Source organism: Eleutherodactylus coqui, chromosome 5, assembly GCF_035609145.1.
Source record: "Eleutherodactylus coqui strain aEleCoq1 chromosome 5, aEleCoq1.hap1, whole genome shotgun sequence".
Classification (NCBI taxonomy): domain Eukaryota; kingdom Metazoa; phylum Chordata; class Amphibia; order Anura; family Eleutherodactylidae; genus Eleutherodactylus; species Eleutherodactylus coqui.
Window position 1 is genome coordinate 159,647,020 of NC_089841.1, and position 23,465 is coordinate 159,670,484.

The 23,465-nt window shown below is 41.2% G+C and overlaps 2 protein-coding genes across 3 annotated transcripts in view; one reads left to right on the forward strand and one right to left on the reverse strand.

Annotated features, from left to right (window-relative positions):
* PI4KA (phosphatidylinositol 4-kinase alpha) overlaps positions 1 to 23,465 on the reverse strand; it is a 93,428-nt gene that overhangs the window by 42,505 nt on the left and 27,458 nt on the right. For both annotated transcript variants that reach the window (XM_066603520.1, XM_066603519.1), the window contains exons 17-21: positions 18,302 to 18,405; positions 18,001 to 18,169; positions 14,092 to 14,142; positions 3,083 to 3,191; positions 470 to 606 (exon numbers count right to left, since the gene is read on the reverse strand). In XM_066603520.1, coding sequence (XP_066459617.1) covers positions 470 to 606; positions 3,083 to 3,191; positions 14,092 to 14,142; positions 18,001 to 18,169; positions 18,302 to 18,405 — 570 coding nt within the window. The remainder of the gene's footprint in view (positions 1 to 469; positions 607 to 3,082; positions 3,192 to 14,091; positions 14,143 to 18,000; positions 18,170 to 18,301; positions 18,406 to 23,465) is intronic.
* On the forward strand, positions 6,420 to 13,134 carry SERPIND1 (serpin family D member 1). The gene is made up of 5 exons (XM_066603521.1): positions 6,420 to 6,552; positions 6,705 to 7,573; positions 7,831 to 8,104; positions 9,912 to 10,056; positions 12,163 to 13,134. Exons 2-5 carry the CDS (start codon positions 6,721 to 6,723, stop codon positions 12,352 to 12,354), a joined length of 1,464 nt encoding a protein of 487 aa, XP_066459618.1. The 5' UTR covers positions 6,420 to 6,552; positions 6,705 to 6,720; the 3' UTR covers positions 12,355 to 13,134.

The window sequence follows — 23,465 nt, forward strand, 5'->3', positions numbered from 1 at the left end:
CTGGAAGCTCATTGTAATTTTATAATGGACAGACTACTTAGCAGCGATGGTCAATGTATTGAATGGCAGCTTCAAACGCTGACACTGAGGAAATGGGAAGGAAAGTATAACACTTACATCCCTGCCCTCAGCAGGTCACTTACTTTAAGCCCATAAGCCAAGTCTATAGGGCTAAAAGTAGGTTAGAGAGTCTCTTTAAGCTACATTCTCAAAATGGGATTTCTCATATGGAAATATTAGATTTTGAGTTGTAAGAGAATGAGAAATCTGAGAGCGATTAGCCCCCTCAATGCAGCCGTACCCCCTCTGTAGTTTCAGCAAGGGATGCACTTCAATGGGCAATTTGTCACTTACTTGTTTCCACTACACAAATTTCAAATCTGCTTGGAAAAAACCCGCACCATTCAAGCAGCGATGTGAAATGCGTGAGTGAATTCCATCATGTAAACATACCCTTAGAGGTACTTACTGGTGTCACAGTGTCATTCTTCATAGCAGAGTTGTACTGCAGGACAGAACGCAAAGGCTCCTTGCTAGGGAATGTCAGCAATGGTGACTTAGTGGCTATTTCGCAGACTCCTTCATACCACTCCTCAGGCCACAGACCTGTAAATAATTGTAAGATCTTGGCGTTTGTGAAACACACAGAAAAATACAATATGCTGAGCTTAAAATGCCATTTATAAACATTAGTTGAAGGAAATCTGTCACCAGGTTATACTGCCCTATTGGACAGCAGCATAAAGTAGTGACAGTCTGATTATAGCGGTATATCACAGTTTTCATATAGTAGTTTTCATAAAATGATTTTTTTTATCAGTCTCCTCATATTTATGAGCGCTCGGCTACCCTTGGGGTGGATTCAGATAAGCGTGTGCGTACATAGGTGCGCACAAAACCACACTTCTATTAGAACCATTGGTTCCCTATAGTGTGTTCCCATGTCGTGTTTTACAGGCGTGCAAACACACGTACCTGCAAAACATAGGATTTGCGTGCACCATAGGTCTGTGGTGCATGTCAATATTCCACAGCGGGGAGTCCCCTTGTCACTGAACACTGTGACAGCACTGTCACAGTGATCAGTGACAAGGGGACTCCCCGTGGGGCTGAAGAATTCCCCTGTCACAGATGTGACAGCTGTGGCAGAGGATTGCGATGTTCTCCCATTGCTTTCAATGGGACCGTTGCTTCTGCAGGCCCATTGAAAGCAATGGGCTGTCGGCAAGCCCTGCAGGGATTTTCGGGGAAGGACTTTAAATATAAGCCCTTCCCTGAAAATCATCCCCAGAATGTGATAAAAGTAAAAAAAAAATATATACACTCACCTCTCCGCAGCTCCCGTGGCTCAGGTGCATACAGCCGCGTCTTCTCCCTGCACTGCTCTGAATCTCTTTCAGCAGGCAGGGATTTAAAATCCCTGCCTGCTGAAAGAGCTGTATATGATTGGCTGAGCACTCAGCCAATCACAAGCAGCACTCAGCCATTCATTTTATTTTACGACATAACGGATTGGAGGCATAATGAGGCATTATTTCTGAGTGGGGGCATAACGAGGAATTATTACTCACTCAGAGCACAAAGAGGCATTATTACCGAGTGGGGCAGTAAAAGCAGCACTTGTGGGCCTACAGGAGTTACAAAAAGGCAAATACTATTACTGTTTGGAGCACCACAAGCAGCATTATTATTATTTGGAGCACTATAGATGGAGAGATTGTGTAGAAATGTGGAAAATATAGGAAGGGTGCTGAAAAAGCAAGGAGCCACAATGTCTGCGTTGAAACCTGCAGAAACAAGTTGAGGCCAGGAGACATTAACATGGAAGTTTGGACCGGATAGAGAAGATTGACAAAGTGAACAACCTTAATCAGAGAGGATGTCACCTGTGATCACTGGATATAATGGTACTCTAAAATACCTGTTTAGAGCTGGTATCTATCAATACAGGCTCACTCTATTGGTCTTTGTATAGCTGTTTTTTTCAATAACAGTATGGAGGTAATATGGGATCAGGGTGTGATGGTATTATTTGGACCTCATATAGTGTTGTTATTGGCAATGATGGTCTGTAAAATGGTCTTTTTTTCCTGTAACAGTATGGTGGCAATTGTCACTTATGTGATGATAATATGTGATCATGGTATGGCGGTATTATTTGTCCCTTATATAATTGTTGGTAATGTATATGTATATGAGGTATGCAATATCATTTTGAGGTCCAATCTGGAAAAACATATCAATTCTTAGTGGTTTGTTAAATTATTCCTAAGCCTGTAAAGTAAGGGCCCACTTATTGGCATAGTATATGTATATGTTTTTAATGTGACAGGAAAGTGTGTCCTTACATGAACTTTTACATGAGGCTGGTAAATGTTCATGATCGAGCAGAGCTCCATTCAAAGCCTTATTATGGGGCACAGCTTTTTCTAGTTACAGCCCTGATCGGAAGTAAAATAGTCACATCAAATCTGCGGAGCTACTAGAGGCTAAAAGGTGTAAAATATAGCTGTTGACAAGTAGAAGGCACACAGCAATTTCATGTGCACATAGCTATATAACAGAGCATTGATGGGTTTACTGTAAGAACTCGAAGTCCATTCTGTGTGCTGGCAACACAAACACACTTGAGTGTGCATATTATGGGGACCTAGAATTTAGAATGCTGACATTTTCAGCGATTTCATGTGAAGTACTATCTGCTTAGATAGATTTCCTGTCCTACCCAGAATATCTCCAATCACGTGTAAAGAATCATATTATAGACCTGCTGTACAAAAGACACTAGTTAGAGCACATTATTGGCAACACCATAACTAAGTTTTCCGCTCTCGCTCATGACCTGAAGGTTGCAAGTTCAAACCCTGAAATGGTTCAGGTAGCCGGCTCAAGGTCAACTCAGCCTTCCATCCTTCCGAGGTCGGTAAAATGAGTACCCAGCTTGGTGGGGGGTAATAAATAAAAATTACCTGAAAGTGCTGCGTAATAAGTTGGCGCTATACAAATAACAAGATTTATTTTATTTTAAAAGTGACTTTTGTAATGATACTTTTGCCATCACAATCCATTAGCAATGATTTACCTGAGCCTTCCACTGCAAAGCCCATCAAAACAGAGTATAGCCAGAAATCCCTGAAGAGCTTCTGAAGTCTTGGTTTTGCCTCTTTAATGGGTGGTAATCTTCTTGTTAGCTGGAAATCAATGATAGAGACCAAAAATTTTCATTAAAAGGGAATGTTATAAATAAAAAAATAATCTGAAACTCATATATAGTTAGGAGATCCTGGATTGTACCAAGATTGTGAAGCTTACCATCTGATAAACACACACAAAAGGTACCCAACCATTATGGTTATATAAACGGAGGAGCCTTATACCGAGATCCCACAGCTAGGATCAGAGTGAATGAAACACTGTCAGAACCCTTTAAAGTGAGCAACGGGACGAGACAGGGGTGCCCGCTCTCTCCTTTCCTGTTTATATTGACAATGGAGACCATGGCCAACGCCATACGGAGAAACGACTCAGTTAAAGGTCTCATGATTGGCTCGGTGGAACACAAAATGTCACTCTTCGCAGACAATTTACTGCTTTACCTGTCTTATCCCCGGGTCGGCATGCCCGTTTTACTGAGGGAATTCGAAAACTTTGGGAAAGTCAACAACTATAAAATTAATGCTCAGAAGTCAGAGGCCTTAAATGTCTCCCTCCCGCAGGCCGAGGTCTCCCACCTGGAGTCGGTACTACCCTTCCACTGGGTCAAGTCACACATTAAATACCTAGGGACCTCAATCCCAACAGATCCCTCACAGGCTTTCAAACTAAACTACATTCCCTTTATCGAAAAACTGGAAAGAGACCTCGACAGGTGGAACCCCCTATATTTATCTTGGAATGGAAGAGTTAATGCAATTAAAATGGACGTACTACCCAGATTTCTCTATATTTGCCAAACAATTCCGATTGGACTCCCGCGATCGTTCCTTAAAAAAATTAGATCTCTAATCACAGACTTCGTTTGGAGAGGCTGCAGACCACGCCTGCGTTTTTCCCTGCTAACAAGGGAGAAAGAGAAAGGGGGCTTAGGCCTCCCGGACTTCTCCCTATACTACAAGGCCAACATCGCAACATGCGCCCTAGACTTACTTAAAAATAGGAGCTCAAGGCTTTGGGTGGAAATAGAACACACGGGCGATACTGACGCCCTGGACGGAGCCTTCTGGATTCCACCCAAAGGGCTTAATTCCATCCCCAACATCTCTCCCTTTTGCCTCCAATTAATCAAAACATGGGCAGAATTCGCATCCAAATACGGTCTGGTCAATATCCCAGGCCCGCTAACGCCGCTCACAGCAAACCCCCTTTTTGAAACCACCCTACACCACAAGAGCCTTCTGACACTCCCAGTCACACCGACCCCCAGAATAAGAGACGTAGTGACACAGTCGGGCCTAAAACCCATGACAGATATCCTAGGACAGAATCCACCGCAACCAGGATCCTGGCCTCAATACCTCCAACTGAGGGGCTTTGTGAGTTCACCGACACCTAAAGAAAACCTAACACCACCATTCACAGCATTGAAGCAACTTTACCTATCACACACGATTCACAGACACATGATCTCCAGACTATACAAAATGCTGCTGACTCGGGAGGCGGAGGACGAAACGCCAAGATATAGGGAGCACTAGGAACAAGAACTGGGCGAGAGCCTTTCAGAAGATGATTGGTCAAAAATTTGGGTCCTAACTCACAAACTTTCCTCGGCGGGTAAGATGGTATAGAACCCCTGACCAGCTTCATAGGATCTTCCCTCAAACCTCGCCCCTATGCTGGAGATGTGGTGAGAGTAGAGACACAATGATCCACATATGGTGGGAGTGTCGGCCTGTAGCTACCCTTTTGAAAGATTTAACAACCCTATTTAACCAAATCAACCATGCAAAGGTGACAATGACACTGAAGCTAGCTCTGCTCTCACTCTTCCCAGGATCTGTGAAGGATGCTAAAACAGGCCTGCTTAGATTTTTCATAATAGCAATGAGGAGACTCATCCCGAGGTTCTGGCGCTCCTCATACATTCCCACCAGGGGTATGTGGATAGAGGAGCTCCACACCCTCATGAGATATGACGAATTAGGAGCAGAGGAACCCAAGGTCTGGGAAACAACCTATAAGACTTGGCAGCGGCAGCCGTGGGTGGCATTCAGAACCTCAGACAACTTCAAGAGATGGGTCGAACAGGGACTGATCTAAGCTGCACAGAACAGCAACCGTCAGCTAGGGAAGGGCCAATAGAGAAATGATCCTGATGCCTCCACCTGGAGAAGGCGACTACTAGACCTCAATGCGTCTCCCCTCCCCCCCCCCCACCCCCATTACCCACCCCCCTTCCTTCCCTCATTGGGGAGAGTGGGGGGGGGGGGGGGGAGAGTGGGAAGAGTGGGGGGGGGGGAGGGGGGGAGGGAGAGGGAGAGGAACCTAGGGGAAATTTAAAAAAAGCTCGGGACCCGGCGTCCCACATACAAAAATGCTCGAGCCTCCCATTGTAGTCAATGGGGTTTGTTACTCGAGTTGAGCTCTCGAATTTTACGAAAAGCTCGACTCTAATAACGCGGACCTGAGTATTTGGGTGCTCACTCATCTCTAGCCCTGACAGCTATCAATACTGACGGACCTCACTGACTGAATATTTAGCAGCACAAGTCAAGATTCAGGCTGTGCTATTTTTGAGATCAAAAATATCTATCCGAATGGTAAAAATGCCATCGTGAACAGGTGCATTTACATGGGCCGATTATCGGGCACAAATTTTTGTTTCCTCATAATCAGCCCATCTTAATGTGCCAACGATCAGCTGACAAATGAGCAAACCCTTGTTCACTGGCTGATATGCTCGTTTATGCAAGAATTAAAATACGAGGTTGGCTGCACATCTCGCCACGTACGAGGTAGAACTATTTTATTAACAATCCGATAGTAAGTCCTCATAAAGCTGAGTGACTGGCAGTGAAAGAGGCCGATCGCTGCTCACCACAGTGATCGCTGTGGTGATCATCACAGTGATTTGCTGATCGCTGCTCACCACAGTGAGCCAATTCTACATTTGTGTAGATGGACTCTAATAACATATATAAAAGAATTTAAAATAAATTTAAAACTATTTATAAATCTAAAACTGCACGATTGCTAATTTTCACTGTTTATAGTATTGAATCATGGACTAATCGGAACAATAAATAACAGATGCCTGACTTTAGAAGAACTCACACTGTACAAAAGAACCACTTCTCCACGAAAACTGCTAAAACTTCCATGCAGTTTGTTATTGAAAATGGGACAATGAAATACAGGAAATAAAAGGGGAGGGATGGTAGGGAGGGAGCAAGGGGGCCTCCAAGTAGGAAAGGACATTAGCTGATCAGGCATTTCTGTGCATGTTTGATGTTTTGGACTATTTACTCTGGAAAGTGGCAAAGGTCATGCTTCAGCTCTTCTGAGCAACAGCTCCATAGTCTCGGTCTGGCAGTTGTGGCCGGGAGTGTCCAGGTAAGGACATTACAGACTATTTTTCTTCAGACATTAACTAAACGTGCACAAATAATGTGCATCTAAAGGGCTAGTTCAATATGAACATAGTTCAGTAGATACAGACTTGTAGATATTTTTCAAAGCATTTCAAACTACTTTTGCTTTTCCAGAATCACTGCTTTAAAGATGGGCCTCTTACATCTTGCTACGAGCTTACTTCTAATTTCATCGGTATTATGTGGTGTCAAAGATCTGCAAGATCATTTTGATAAAAGCAATGGGGAAAGTCCTTTGGGAGCAAGAGGTCTTCCTCCAGATACTGAATTGAGTCTACAAGATGACACTGTGACCAATGACCTTATACCTGAAGGAGAGGATGATGAGGACTATCTAGACTTTGATAAACTATTTGGTGAAGATGAAGACTACCCAGAAATCATTGATGCTCTTCCAGAAATCAAAGGTGATGATAAAACCCAAGGAAATATATATGAACTCTATAGTGGAAAAACTAGGATTCAAAGGCTTAACATTATGAATGCAAAGTTTGGCTTTAATCTTTACCGTGCCATTAGAGAAAACAAAAATGCTACAGATAATATCTTACTGGCACCAGTTGGAGTGTCTACAGCATTGGCTACAATATCAATGGGAACAGAAGGGCAGACTGCAACGGAAATTTACTCCACCATAGGATTTAAAGAATTTATCAACGCCAGCACCAAGTACGACAAAACCACTATTCACTCAGTCTTCCGGAAATTGACACACAGACTGTTTCGAAGAAATTTTGGCTACACTTTAAGATCAGTCAATGACCTTTACATACACAAAAATTTTGTTATTAATAAGGACTTCCAAGAGAAACTTAAAAACTTTTACTATGCGGAGGCTCAAGTTGGTGACTTTGAAGACAAATCTTTTCTCCAAAAAGTTAACCAACGGATTCAGAAGCTCACCAAAGGACTGATAAAGGAAGCACTTGCCAGCCTGAACCCAAATATTCTAATGTTACTTATTAACTGCATCTACTTCAAAGGTAAGTACTAACTTTCTAATATGACTCAATAATGCATAGAGAGACTAGTGTAAAAAAAGGGAAAAATTAAATATACACTCTAACTGGTTGCTCGATACCTTTAAGAGGACAGCCTAATAAAACTTCACAGCAGGAATCTGATTGGTTGCTTTATGCAACCCACTACTTTTCCTTGCACTAGTTTTGTTAATTGTCCTAAATTCCTCTTCTATTTGTCCATAAAGCCAAGTGTATGAATATGTTCTCTTGTCACACAGGGACATGGGAGAATAAGTTTCCAATAGAGCAAACCTACAATGCAAATTTCCGTGTGAATGAAAAAGAAGTTGTAAAAGTTCCTATGATGAAGCTAAAAGGAAGTTTTTTGCTTGCTATGGATTCGGACTTGGATTGTGAAGTTCTGCAGTTGCCTTATGTTGGTAATATAAGCATGCTGATAGTTGTGCCACACAAACTATCAGGTATGAAGCTCCTCGAGAAGCAGCTCAGCCCACATTTGATAGCCAAATGGCAAAAGAGTATGACGAACAGGTAAAATACAAAAATGCTAAAAAGGGTTTAGCCTCATTAGACAAACATTACGCAAGACAGGAAAAGAAGATAGGCAAATAGTTACACAATAAGATGCATAAGCAGAACAAATGGATATCATTTTGCTTGCAGCCCCTATAATTGCTAATTGTAAATTGGGTTTCAGCATATTCTGCAAAAAGTGCACCAAGCAAACCTCTTCAAATAATGACATCTATTTATAAAATATTCTGTGGTAGCAGTAAGAATTTCTGAATGGAAGTGTGCATTCTAGGGAAAACATGTCTCAGTCAGAATCATCGCCTGACCAGTTCAGCCGCAGCTTTACAGGAAAAGTGCCTATAAGAGGAGTATTTGACAGAGAGCACAAAACTGTAGTAATACTCCAATATACTCTAATATCTGGATAAACGCATTTGTTTTGCTGCCATCGTTGGCCAGCACATTCTTTTATGAAGAACATCTGGTTTAAGATCTACAATAAAAAACAGGAATTTGTGAGGGTCCTGTGAGGACTTCCCAGCAGTGTGCTAGAGTCAGTTTCTGGGCAGTACTCATTACTGCTTCCAAAAGTTCTGCAAGCAATTTCTAGAATTTTAGCTAACCTGGAAAAGTAAAGGCCCATTTACACAGAGCGATGATCACTCAAAAATCACTAAAAAGCGATCGTTTGAGCAATAATCGTTGCGTCTTAATGCCTTTTCGTGCACTACTAGCTGATCTTTAAATTCAGTCCAACCTAAAAATCGACATTCAGCCTTATCAGCAGTTCTCCATGGGGAATGCTGAAAGCATTGTTTCCCACTGGAAAACTAAGGAACTGAATGGAGATAAGAGCCCTCGGGCTATTAGCTGCTTTCAGCTAAGGCTTCATTTGCACACTTAATTGCTCTTAAGTAGCTGAGTAGCTACATGATAGTTTGTGCAAAATGATCGCTCAAACCTGTCACTCAGTCATTTGAGCGATCATCGCTTCGTGTAAATGGGCCTCAAGGCTGCAGCTATTTAGTGAAAACCTGATGACTAAAAGGCCTTCAGGGTTTTCTATTTTCTCCTGCAGCAAGTCACTATGCAGTTTGTGGTAATTTATTCTAACCAAGGAGGACCCTGGTAAAACGGACTGGCTAAGTTTGGGTAAAGTTTAGTGAACAAGGTGCATGTCGAAATGAGAGAAAGAAAAAAAATCCTTTCATATTCCTCAAGGAGAGTGTATAAAATAGACACTTGCCATAATAGTGGAGACAAACCTCACTTACGGTGCCTTTAGACGGAGCGATTTATCATTCGCACAAGTGAATGATGCCAGAGTTCGCTCATGCAGCCTGTTTATACAGGCAGATAAATCATTAGTTCGCAAAACAGTTAGTCGTTCACATTCATTTACGAGTAAATAAAAACGAATGAACGATCAGTATTTAGACCGAACAATTATAAAATGAGCCAACAATGATTTTCATGCTTGCGTTTAATGAAAGATAAGCGAACAAATTATCGTTAATCGTTCGATGGTTGGCCATGTTTACACTTAATGACTATCGTTCAAATTCAAACAATTCAGTGATTTTTTAAAATGATAATCATTCCATGTAAACGCACCTTTAATGTGGGCAATTGCTAACCTGCATCAGTGATGCACAGGAACAATGGCAGGGTAGTACTCTATAGACTTTGAATACATCTGAAATTATTATTTATGCCCTCTCACTTGAAAGAATAGGAGTGTAATTTTTATCATGTATAGTACTATAGCCCATGCTAAAATACTTTCCCACATGCTAAACAGATCAAGTTTAACCTTTGTTCTTAGGACAAGAGAGGTTCATCTACCAAGATTCAAGCTGGAAAAGAACTACAACTTGAAGGATGCGCTCAGCAGCATGGGCGTGAAGGACTTGTTCACAAGTAGAGCAGATTTTTCCGGCATTACGGATGAGGACATCAGTATTGGCCTGGTGAGTATAGACGCATATATTGAAGTAAAATATATTACCTCTGTAGGTTAGTCCCTTCTGGATGTGACGTCACCTGAGGAATCAGTCATGACTCGGTGCTTGCACAAGGGGACTTTACCTTTACTATCGTAGGTGAGCCCCCTACTTTAGGTTTATAGAGCAAATACTTGGTTTTGGATTACCAAAACATAATAATCAACAACTGACCATTCGCTTCCTAAGCCCCGGTAGGGCATCTCTGGGTTGTGAGATGACCTGCCATTACACTGGAGCAACATAGCGGGAACAATAAACTCATCACTGTATTTTTTGCATTACTAAGATTGGACTAATACTACTAATAGTATATTTTTTCTACAATAATATCCAGAATAGTATGTTTGGTATCCTTCACAAACATATTATGGGTGTCACCATTCTGATTAGACAAAAGGGCTCTACAGAAAAGGCACTCCCTCTCCTGTGTAGATTACGAAATACATTCTACCAAAGAATAACACAGTAAGGGTTCATGTCCACGGGCAGGTCTGAATTCCGGGATCCGCGGATGATCTGGAGTTCAAGCCGCCTGTAGACTATTCATTATTAATTAAAGAATGAGAGTTTGTTTCCTGGACCTTGCGGTCCGGAAAACAAATCGCAGCATGCTCCATTTTGCGGCGGATCCGACAGGGATGGCTTCTATTTAAGTCAATGGATGCTGTCTGATCTGCAGTCCACCCGGAACTGTCACTCCGGGTGTGCTGCGGGTCCCGCGGAAAAGCAGGAGATTTAAAAAAAAAAACAAAAACAACAAACTCCACTGCGCATGTGCATGGGGTGTGCCGGCACATGCGCGGAGGAGACAACGGACGACCCGCACGCATGTGGACTGATAAGTAATGTCCTCATGCCGCGGGCAGGGTGTTATCCAGCGGTGGGGCTCCCGCCCACAGAACCCGACCTGCCTGTGGACCTGAGGCGTAAGATTCTCAGCTCATTCTCTAGCACTACACCAAATTAGATTACATTCTTCAACCCCTCTAGTGCTGTGAAATTGTACTTTTAAGCCGTATCATACAGTGAGACTGCATACGAGAACCTATTCAACCTTTGATTTTTGCCTGCCTGGTATATTTCCTATGATGATCTAAGAAACAGCAGACTCATAAGAAAGTGGCATACACTCCCATAAAAGGAAAAAAAATAACGAATTCTTTATTACAAAGATAGGTACAAAAACACAGAAAAAAAGGTTACAATCTCTAAAAATTAAATACAAAAATACTACTAAAGTCTTCATTATAACAGAATTGAGTAAGGCACACCACAGAAAATACTGTACAGAAGGATAACATGTTATCCAGAAATATTTATATGTTCAGCATACAATAAACATTCATTGTTCATACCAGCAAGGAAGCCTAATGCTGGAAGGACCATCAAAAAAGAATATAGAATCAAAAGACTAGCTGTGACAAGCTGATCGTGCACCCTGATGAGGCTACCCATGTAGTAGGAACACATGTGGAATATTGCTATGTGGCATACCGTGATTAGGCATCACTAAATCCATGATCAAAACCTTTATTGATGAGATTACACTAATTGAAGTTTCTTGTACTATCAGCTTGGCACATTGTGTTCACAAACAGCAGAGTGCAATTCTCTTAAAAGTTTCTCTTATAAGTGCTATGTCTTTGATTCTATATTCGTTCATGGTCCTTCCAGCATTAGGCTTTCTTGCTGGTATGAACTATGAATGTTTATTGTATGCTGAACATAGACCGTAAATATTTCTGGAAGACCTCTTATCCTTTGTACAGTATTTTCTGTGGTGTATGGCTGCCTTAATAAATTCCATTATACAGGCTTCAGTAGTTTTTGCATTTATTTTTTAAGTGATTTTAACCTTTTTCTGTGTTTCTGTAATAAAGGGTTTGCTATTTTTTCCTTATTGGAGTGTGTACCACTTTCTTATGGGTCTGCTATTTTTTAGATCATCGAAGTTGCTCCTGGACACCTGTGGCTGGACCTCATTCAGGGGTCATTATTTGGGTGGTGCTCTCTTCTTGTTTCATCTGGCATATTGCCTTTATGACCTTTCGCTAACATAACATTCTGTAGTTTCAGCAACAAGGCAGCATCACAGTGAATGAAGAAGGCACGCAAGCAGGAACTGTCACTGTGGTGGGATTCACACCGTTATCCATCCAGGCACGCTTTATTGCGGACCGCCCTTTCCTGTTTCTCATTTACGAGCATCGTACACATTGCGTTGTCTTTTTTGGAAAAGTTGCCAATCCTACTAAATCATGAGAAAATCCCATATCTAAGCCTATGCTTCATATTTAGATATGATTATTAAATTGTATTATATATGTAACAGAAACCACACCTAGCCGAAATTCTGAAATCCCAAAACGCTATAGAGAAATCATTTTATATGCCACAATAGTACAAAACGCGAGATCTAATTAGATCCATTGCATTGATATGTTCATAATCTAATTTAATAGGGGTTTCCTATTAAAGACATTCACTCAAATACCTGATTCCAGGAGGTCCAGCTGCTGAGAACCCCAGCGATCCTGAGACCGGAGCACCTGAATGTCCTCATATGAAAGGAGCGGTGGTGCACAACTATGACCACTGCTCCATTCCCTTATATGGGACAAGCTGAGATCAATGGGCTCAGTAATCCCACAAAAGTGAATGAAGTAATAGACACGCATGTGCACTGCCATTCCATTTAACATAAAGAGGTGCTCAGGTTTTGGGATGGCTGGCTGCTCCAGTGGTTGGACCGCCAGAGATCAGACATTTATCCCCTTTCCTGTAGATGTGGGATAAATGTCATTAATTGGAAATCTCCTTTAACCTTGTGCATGTAACCTTTAACCTTATCACATGGGCTGAGTGAACAATCTTCGACCAGGTCTCTTCCAAGTTATATTCATTTGGAATAATAGAATGAGAAATAGACAAATGTCAGCCTATACAGTGTTCTCCAAAACTTGCCTGACAAAAATATTCACAGTTCATGTACTATAGTATAATGCATTTATGAAAGTATTCAATAAAATTCAAGTCATAGTAGCTTCTTGTCCGTTTATGCGACTTATAAATAAAACACAGCAAGAAATATAGACAAAGCTATTTCCTAAGGTGGCTAAAGTGATTTCTGATGAAGCTAGGCTTGGCAGTACTTTTACTCAAGGTTTGTGCAAGCTTGCTAAATATTTGTTTTCCTGCTAGCAATGTAACCATTAACCCCATGTATAATGTCCTCCAAGTCATTAACTGGAAAAATTACCCAAGAGTTGAGTATACAGTGGCATCACACAAAACATCAAACAAGATGAGGCCTTTTTAAAGAGAAACCAACACAATTTGTAAGCTTTTATATAGGGCATACTGCACTGTACAGTTATTCTCATAACTTCCATGTACGTTAAAAGCTTTCTGGGAAGTTTCTTTAAGACAGAGCTGAGCCAAAAACAAAGCACTGAACATCAGTCTTCCTGTATGTCTTCTAATCTCACCCCCAAAAAATATTTTATCAACAGGCTGGTGTATGAACTGCCTTGTACGATGCTGGATGTGATTGAACAATATAGCCCATAGTGTCAGTGCCTTAAAAAAAAAGTGTCACAGTTTGAGAAAAATCAAATAGATAGCCCATAGACACATGTGAGAGGGTCACTTTAGCGGACTTTGGTCATTTAAGAACCTTTTATGTATCGGACCCTGCCAGGAGAGCACAGGGCGCGGCCGTCCAGGTGATGGTTTTCTGGCACAGAATTGTAAGAAAATTGAATTTTCTTAAACTGTTGTGTCAGAGTTCCAGTAGCAAATCTATGGCCTGCTATATAGGGGTCTGAGTGTTCGATGGAGTCTGAAATCACATACGCCACCAATGTGATGATCTCACTTTTACAAGGATGTGCTCTTCGCTGTATGGAATGTAGTAAATTAATCCAACTTCCTGGACTTGTCTTTTTTATGACATCAACAATTGTGATTGTGAGATTATTAAAAAGCAGAAACACTCACCACAGCAATTACAGGAATCAGGACTCCGAGGTTTCCCGCACTGCTAGAAGCCTAGCAAAGAGCATATTGAAAAGGTGAAGTAACATAAAAAAATAGTAACATCACTAAGTGATACATGACACATGCAAAGAAGTCCAAGATTTTGTTTATAAGAACCAAACACACAGCAGTGCACTGGCTATACTTTATATAGCTTTTTATTGTTATTGTTATATCCGGACACTACAAAAAACAAAAAACTTTGTCTGGGATGCAATTGGAACAATCAAAAAAGGGAATGGGTCATCCTGTTACAAAATGACCTATTGTTTAAATCACGTTTTCATGTTAAACATACTGTTTAAGAATTTATGGTGATTCTTTTTAAGTCAACAAAATGTTTGGATTTAAAGAAATAAAGGAGATGTTAAATACAAACTTCCGTGTTATACTTTGCTCAGCTCAAACAGTATAACAAGTTATCTCCTTTTGTATGCTGTAGAAAATTAGCATATACTCATGGTTTAATGGTTTTTATTTAAATTTCCACGTCACAATCTATAGTTAAAATTTTTTTTAAAAAAACTACTAAAATCTCCTCAGTTTTTGATCGCGATGTACTTTTACATGATACGATTGTCGGGCCATTAAGTGCAAAATAGACCCCCCAGCAATATTGTTCAGTAGATGGAGGTGTAGCGGGCCAGAGATCACTGCCGCCTACTCTCCTTCACAGTAAACAGACATTCATTCATACATGATGGAGTGATTTTTATGCCTGCACAAACTGAATGAAGAAAGATAAGTGAAGAAATTAGCGTTCGTAATTGTCGCTGTCAGTATTTTCACGGAACAGTTATCGCAGAGATTCCTGCGATACAGCAAAAATTTGAACAATAACGTTCTATGTAAAAGGTTCCCAAGCCTAACAAGCTGACATTTCCTGTTCAGTAGTCATCTCATTATCATTACAAGCAGAATTACAATAAAAGTGGACACTGGATCTACCATTTAGAGTAGGTGATGGTCATAGCTTATTTACTGCTCCTTCCTAAACCCCCATTTACACGCAATGATTATCGCTCAAAATTTGTTGTAACGCATTTATCTTTCAGTCTTCAGCTGAATGATGATTTTTAGGCGAGCATAAAATCCATCATTCAAACGGAGAGAGATAGCAGTGACCACGCACTGTGTTCTCCATGGGAGCAGCTGATTACATTGTATTCAGCTGACAGCCCAAGGCAGCCCTTGCGAATACAATGCAGCTGAGTGCAAAGCCCAGACCACATGCTGGGATTTGCAAACAGCTGCTGGAGGCTCATTTACATGCAAATAAAGCTGATAAAGTGCTAATGGGCATTAGTGCCCATTAGTACTTTATGCAAAATGATCCCTAAAACTGTCAATCTTTCAATCCTTTGAAAGATTGTCTTTGCATGTAAATGGGCATTTAAGCATGTTCTGTGAAATGCACAGAGGTCACTGTACAAACAGTCTCCCATAGAAGGCACTGAATATCTCCTGCACTGAACCACCTATGTTCCATGAGGCTGCTGTAAAGCATATCTGAATGCTGTTAGCAGCAAATCAGGCAAGATGGCTGCCCTCATACTCCTGTACAAACAATAGAATAAAAAAAGATCAGAAAATAACAGATGATAAAGAAAACTATATCTAGTTATACTTATATAAACTAGTTTATATTATTTTCAGACTTTATGACAGATGTACTATATGACTGTATATACCTTCTTTGATATATATAGCAGTTAACTTTGACACTGGCTAAAATTACGACACTTTTTCTAGCCTGTGTGGAGTAAAGAGGTGACTTTTTTCCCTCATTTATGACTTTATAAAAAAAACTATCGCATTTCAGAAGGCTGTCTAAATCCTGGCCAAGCACTAACCCATGACCACTTTTCTCAGCAGTTTTACAAATGAGAGTAAATGGCACTCCACTCTTGATCATAGAGGGGTGTCCAGAATTGGGATTATAGAAAGAGGCTCTTTCACCAAGAATCTTGTCTCACTTATTATTGGTGACATACTTAAAAAATAGTTAAATGTAAAAAGCTACAATACTTATGAGTTCCTAAAAATCACTACAAAGTTTCAGCACCAGCTTACATGAAGGATGTAAAGTATATAAGGTACAGATGAGATTAATGAGTGAAGGCAATTTCTCATTCAAGCACAAACATAAAACAGGACATTGATCAATGAACACTCTGATCCTGCAAGCAAAAACTTAACCGGTTTTGTTATGGGACTTTGACCCATTCTAGTGTAGGTGTAGACCTTGATATACTTGCCACAAAAAAAAAATTGCGAACTTCATGAACCAGACTTGCTGTCCCGTAGATAAATAGCTATTAAGCAGAATTGGTTATACCTCTAGCTATGCTTGGTTGTATAGCAAGATGTGTAACCAGTAGAAAGAAGAAGATTGTGATCCCACTGTATAGAGCTCTGGTAAGACCACATCTGGAATACTGTGTTCAGTTCTTGAGACCTCATCTACAGAAAGACATTGATAAAATAGTACAAGTCCAAAGACGGGCTACAAAAATGGTGGAAGGTCTCAAGAACAAAACAAATAAGGAAAGACTTCAAGAACTTAATTTGTATAGCCTGGAGGAAAGAAGGAAGAGGGGAACATGATCGAAAACTTTAAATAGGTTAAAAAGTATAAATAAGGTTCAGGAGGGAAGCGTTTTTAGTAGGAAGCTAAACACTACAACAAAAGGGGCACAATCTGAGATTAGTTGGGAGAAGATGTGAAGCAATGTCAGAAAATATATTTTTTTTTACTGAAAGAGTAGCAGATGCTCGGAACAAACTTCCAGCAGACGTGGTTGGAAAATCAACAATGAATTCAAGCATGTCTGGAATAAGCATATATCTATCCTAGGAGAGAAATAAAGAGGAAACAATATAAGGGGCAGACTAGATGGACCACGTGGTCTTTTTCTGCCATCAATTTTTCTAGGTTTATATTTACTTTAATATTAAAGCTGTTACTAAGCTATGCAAAACATTTTTTATGAATCAAAAATAAAACCTAGCAGGCTTCTGTGAAGTACATGATGCAATCAAACATAGTGGCACAGAGATAATCTCAGCATCTTAAAGTACAATACAATGCCATGCATTACAACCTATCGAGGTGGCCCAACACCACATTGAGAAAGCACTCAATGATATGGCTGCCAAGTGTACATATTGAGACTTCTTTACGAATACGGTCTAGAAGTTAGGCAGTGCAAACTTAGACTAGACAGTCTTAACCCTTTCCAGTCCAATTTGTATCCTGGTTTTCCTAGAGGGCTTACTCCTTTTCTGCCGTTATACAACGGCCTATCTGCTGGCTAAAGCCAGTACTGCTTGATGTGACACGTTCGATAGGCTCCGACAGCAGAACGGCTGGCAATATACAGTAAGAGAACCCCGACGAACGTCTTCCAACATCGGAGCTGTACAGCCTTAAATCATAATGTCTTCACAAGTCAGACAGTGGATTGGAAAGAGTTAAACTACGCCATATTTATCACAAGAGCTTTGCTGAATGATAAATCTGTTGAATTTTAAGGCTGTCTAGTCTAAGTTTAGACCAACTATTAGTTAGCTCAGTTTATGCCAAAAATTGCAATTTAGGCCATGCCCCATGTTTTGGACAAGTAGGTAAAACTGTACAAAATTGTCTAAACACACGGTAAATGTGGCGTAAAGCACGTAAGACAGGTTTCTAGCACAACTGGCTAAAGAAAACTGTCCTATTTTGAATTTTAAATCTACCCCATAATATTTTCATCAAGCCCATGTTAGAAAGACAGTCATCAGTATGAACACTTGAAAAAAAAACTAAAATTCTGCCATTGACAGTATCTATGATGGGTGCAAGCTACACTAACTAAAATGCCTCACCTTGAGCGCTGGACCCTTTTCACTGGCCCTCTCACTGGCTCGCTTGCCCTCCAGCCCCAGTTGCACAAACAACTCCAGTAGGTTCATCAGTAGCTCATCAACCAGCTGTTCTCCTTGGATGTTGGCTGCAATGTTTGCCAGCGCATTAATGACGGCCAATGAGCAATGCCTGACAACAGAAGGAAGAGAATGAGGTGAATGAATGTTTGTTGTAATGGAACAAATGTCAGATGTCTTACAAAATTGACCTATTCATTATCATATGAACTATTTTTGTGGTTAAGAAACAAGAACAACATACCTGTAGCCATGATCTTTGTAGTCCTTCGTGGCAGAGTATACAACCGAACTAGCCTTTACACTTATCTGCTGAAATAGGTTCCACACCTCCTGGTAAATATATTGCTGTGGAGAAAAGATCAAATATATTAAAAGCTCTAACTCACATAGACACAATCTAGTCACTTTTACAAGTATGTACAAACTTTTTTTTCTAAAACCCTGAAATTCTGTATTTTGTACACCAACCACTGAGCGTAATATTCGGCTGATACTTCCTGGTCTTTAGGGAATGCTTTGCCGCAGTCATCTCACTAACATCACAGGCAGGATTACACTGAAACCTAATACCTATCTGTAGATAATACAGGATTCACCATTCATGATCGGTGATCAGCTGTGACTAGCTACACCCCCCTCCCTGAAAATGACCTCTGCACAGGTCACAAAGCATGCCTAGTCTCCCATACAAGTCAATGGGTCAGTTCCTGTCCATTGTGTGAATGGCCCATGAAGCTGCTGTAGAGTATATCTTCTAAATGCTGTAAAATGTAGCTCAGGAAAGATGGGCACCCTCTTAGTGAAGAACAGATAGCAGAAGAACAAAATTCTACAATCAGAAAAAAATGGATTAGAAAAATGTAATATGTTTCTCTATATGGTTTTAATTAATTAAAGAAATGTTGGCAATATAGTTAGTCCCTTTAAAGAAATTAAACAGACGTTATTGAAGGTGACAGAACAGTCACTGACAACTGCTTAATGTTCAACAAAGAGGCGCTCAATATTTGTTTCTAGGCTAAACATGTTGTGCTAGTCCAACTGCAGCATAAAAACTAGTATATAGACTTTCTTGTGACATCCCAAAAAAGGTTACAGTATAAATAACATTCCCAGAAGAGATTGATGAATTCCAAGTTCAAGGCTGTGCTCTTGTGGCTCAAAATTAACTCTTTACTGACATGGCCTATTTTAGACACCATGGTTTTTTTGTGATTTTCATCTAAAGCTAAGCACGCTGCTCTTAACTGCTTACAAAGGGAATATACATTGTTACTACTCAATTACACTAGCTAAAAGCTCCTAGCATCGAGTTTTCGACCAAGGAGATAAAAATAGTCGATTACTGGCCTATCTTGCTGGAGAAGATAGCGATATACCCCCCAAATGTAACAGTTTGAGACGTTCCGGAGCAAAGGTTACTGACCCCGAGCTTATCAACAATACATTTGCAATTTTTACACAAACCTGTATACTTCTAAACTCACTTGTTTCAAGGGAGCCCTAACTGTTTAACTAGACAATATTACCTTTCCAAAATTGCCCCCAAGTAGTGTGAATATGCTAGAAGGGGATTTGAAACAGGACGAGATTGTGGAGGCTAGACAGTCTTGGGCGAACAAGAAATCCCCAGGACCCAAAAGACTTTTAATGAAATGATACAAGAAAAATGTAGAATTCATAGTCCCGAAACTTCTTGCTCTATACAATAGTATCCTTTGGGAGAGGATTCTGCCGGGGACCATGCGAGGGGCCCTGATAATCTTAATACCCAAGCCTAGGAAAGACCCAGGGGACTGTGGCTCATACCGCCCTATCACTCTCCTCAACAACGATTAAAAGATTAAAATCCTAGCCAAAGTACAGTGATACCTTGGGTTAAGAGTGCCTCAAGCTTACAAGCTTTTTGACTTAAGAGCAGGCTCTCTCCCGAATATTTGCTCTGCTTTAAGAGCAAAAACGTGGGTTACAAGCCTTGCTGTCAATGGGGCCGCTGCTGCTGCCGGTGGTCCAATTGAAAGCAATGGCCTGCCGGCAACTCCTGCAGTGATTTTCCCTAAATCATCCCTAGCTGTAGTAAAAAATATATACTCACCTGTCCGCCGCTGCCGGGGCTCAGGCGTGTTTAGCCACCGCTTGTTCTCCCTGCATTTTTAATCCTCACCTGCTTCAGAGCAGTGCAGGGAGAACAAGCGGCGGCTAGACGCGCCTGAGGCCCGCACAGGTAAGTATATATTTAAAAAAAAATTTTTTACACTACAGCTAGGGATGATTTCAAGGAAGGGCTTATATTTAAAGTCTTTCCCCGAAAATCAATGTGGGGGTGCCGGGGTCCTATTGCTTTCAATGGGGCAACACCATCCCCCATTGAAACCAGTGGGAGAGCTTCGCGAACCGGAATGGATTAATGGCTTTTCCATTCATTTCAATGGAAAAAATTGATTTGACTTACGAGTGTTTTGGGTTAAGAGCTCCGTCATGGAACGAATTAAACTCTTAATCCAAGGTACCACTGTATTGGCGATGCGTATTAATAGGGCCCTCAGTCACATTATACATGCCGACCAGTCGGTATTAATGGTGGGTAAAAGTGCAGCCATGAACATCAGGCGACTTTTTACTAACCTAGCAATGTCACACTCTGACCGGGGAAGCGTACTTTGATCTTTATTGATCTGGCTAAAGCCTTTGACTCGTGGAGTGGAAATATTTATGATAGGTAATGTCTTGCTTTGGGTTTGGGACAATTTTTCTTAAATAGGTACAAGCATTATATTATTTCCCGGTAGCACGGATATGGACGAACACTCATATATCCAAGCAGTTTTTCCTTGCCAGGGGAACACGACAGGGCTGCCCTCTATCCCCAATACTTTTTGCTATTACAATTAAGCCCCTTGCAATCCAAATGTGGGTGTCAGAGTCCATAGGATTCCAGTTGAGAACCTATGAAGAGCGCGTGAAGCTATACGTGGACGATACTCTGCTGTTCTTACAAGACCTGGAGTTGTCCCTGACCTCAGTCCTTTCTATTTTCAACGCCTTTGGAGTATACTCCGGAGTGAAGGGTGAAGGTTAACTGGGATAAGACTGGACTGATGGCAGTTGATAGCCCTGCGACCTCTCTAACCCTCTCTGCTCCCTAACATGGACAGACAGTGTCACCTACTTTGGCATAGTGGTACGACGGTTCACTGACTACTTTTATGTATCTAGCTCCACTTTTGAAATGGGCAGGAGATACGGCAACACGTTGGGTTTTACTCCCATTGACGCTAGTGGATCGTATAAATTTAATTAAAATAAAGCTGCTGCCCAAATTCTTGTACGCATTCCAGAGTACGCTGTCTTAATCCCTAAATGATTCGTCACAACACTGCACAAGATTCTCCTTCTTATATTGTGGCGAGGCTCTACTTCGAGAATTAAACTGGAGATCCACTGCATATCCGCGGAAAAGCAGGGGGCGTCGCTCCCCCACTTTCGCTGTTATTACTTAGCCAGCTAGTTGGTGTGTGTGGGCTGGTGGCTGTCATCCACTGACTATAATCCAGTAATAGGACTTAAGCGCAGAATAATAGGTCCGAAACAAAGCCCAAAAGGCTTGCTGCTAAGGGGACCCACGTCCCATGTAAGTACATTACCCACACCTATGTGGGTGACTCTGAAGGTCTGGAGTATCGTTCTCCATCTGATACTCAATGCAGCAGTCAAATGGTCACCCCACACTCCCCTATGGAACAATCCCAATCTTCCACACTTATAGTGCATACCAGACACAGTCTTCTAGAGTCGTCATGGAATCACTACTCTCTCGGACATAGTGGAAGGGGGCAATCTCTGCTCCTTCTTACAACTACGGATACGTTTTGACCTCTCCAATAGTTCTCACTTTAGATACTTCTAACTCTGACATGCCCTTAGAGCCCAATTTGGGGGCCTGAACATTCCCCTTGATTTGGACCTGAAGACCTGGCACAGATGGCTAACCTCCTGAAACCTCTCTCTAGTTTTTATAGGCAGATGACACATAGCCTAACTCTGCTAAAGGATAAGAGTCTTGAGAAATGGGGATCAGAAATACTGGACCTGGACTCGGATGACTGGAGTGGCCTCTTGGCAACCTCCAGACCCCCGTCCCTAATTAGTGCTAGGGACAGACTAGTATAAGTTAAGTTCCTTCATAGAATACATCACACCCCTATGCGGCTGCATGCTATGGGCCTATTCCCTGAAGCAGTCTGTTGAAGATGCCTGATAGATGTGGGCACAATTATGCATATCTTCTGGGAGGGTCATTCTTGAGTTTATGGAAGCAAATTTGTGAACCCCATGTATTTTACACCCTAAGATTTGCCTCTTTGGCCTTGAGACATCCCGTTTAACGCAACAACACGCATTCTATACAAACTACTGCTTTTCTATGCAAAAAAAAAAAGTTATATTACTCAACTGGAAGCATCCCAAAAAACTCACTAAGATTGCCTGGCTGCATGAAATGAATAGTGTTACCCTTTTATATAAGCTGACATTTAATAAGATATGGGGCTGATAGACTGAATGCCCTAACACTGCATCAAACATGTCTGACTAATCACCGAAATCCCCTTCGCAGTGTTGTTATAGTCGAGGAGAGCAATCCTGGGGGAAAAAGAGTGAGTGACGAATCGCACCACCGTCCCCACGCTTTATAGAATTTGTATGGGCACTTGCGTGCCTTGTAGACCAGGTTATTAAAAAGTATAATTGAATTAGTGAGTTTTCTCCACATTGTCAGGGAAGGGCCCCTTGGGTCCATCCACCGCAGCACAATTACCTTCCTAACCAGGAACAGGACCTCTTGGAGAAAAACTGTCATGATGTTACCACTGTTCTTCATCAAAAATACAGAATAGATAGATCTCAGGGGTTGCGGGAACCGGGATATTAAGAACCTCAGAAAGCAAACTTGTGACCTCACCCCAGTATGACCGGATCAACGGACAGTCCCAGATCATATGCCACAAATTGGCATAGGTGCATGAGCATCGGATACAATGTCAAGATGGATTCCTACCCATTCGCTGCAATCTCGACTGAGTGAGGTAACTATATATAGCTGAATCATTCTGTTATTTACTGAGGGGGAGACAAATAAAGGAGATTCTAGTACATCTTGGAATGTGCCTTCTGTCAACGCTGGGATCAGAGACCTCCATTTGGATAGGGCAGGGGGTATCACCCGAGTGGCCTTCGAATTTATTAAATGAGAATATATTACTGATATAAGTTCCTGGGACCCCTGCGACCACAGAATTCCTATTAGGGTGTAGTGAGATATATTACTACTCGTGGGTGAAAACTGTATCTGTAGCGCATGCCGAATCTGGAGATACCCATAGAAGGCTAATCAGTTTTAGCTTAGT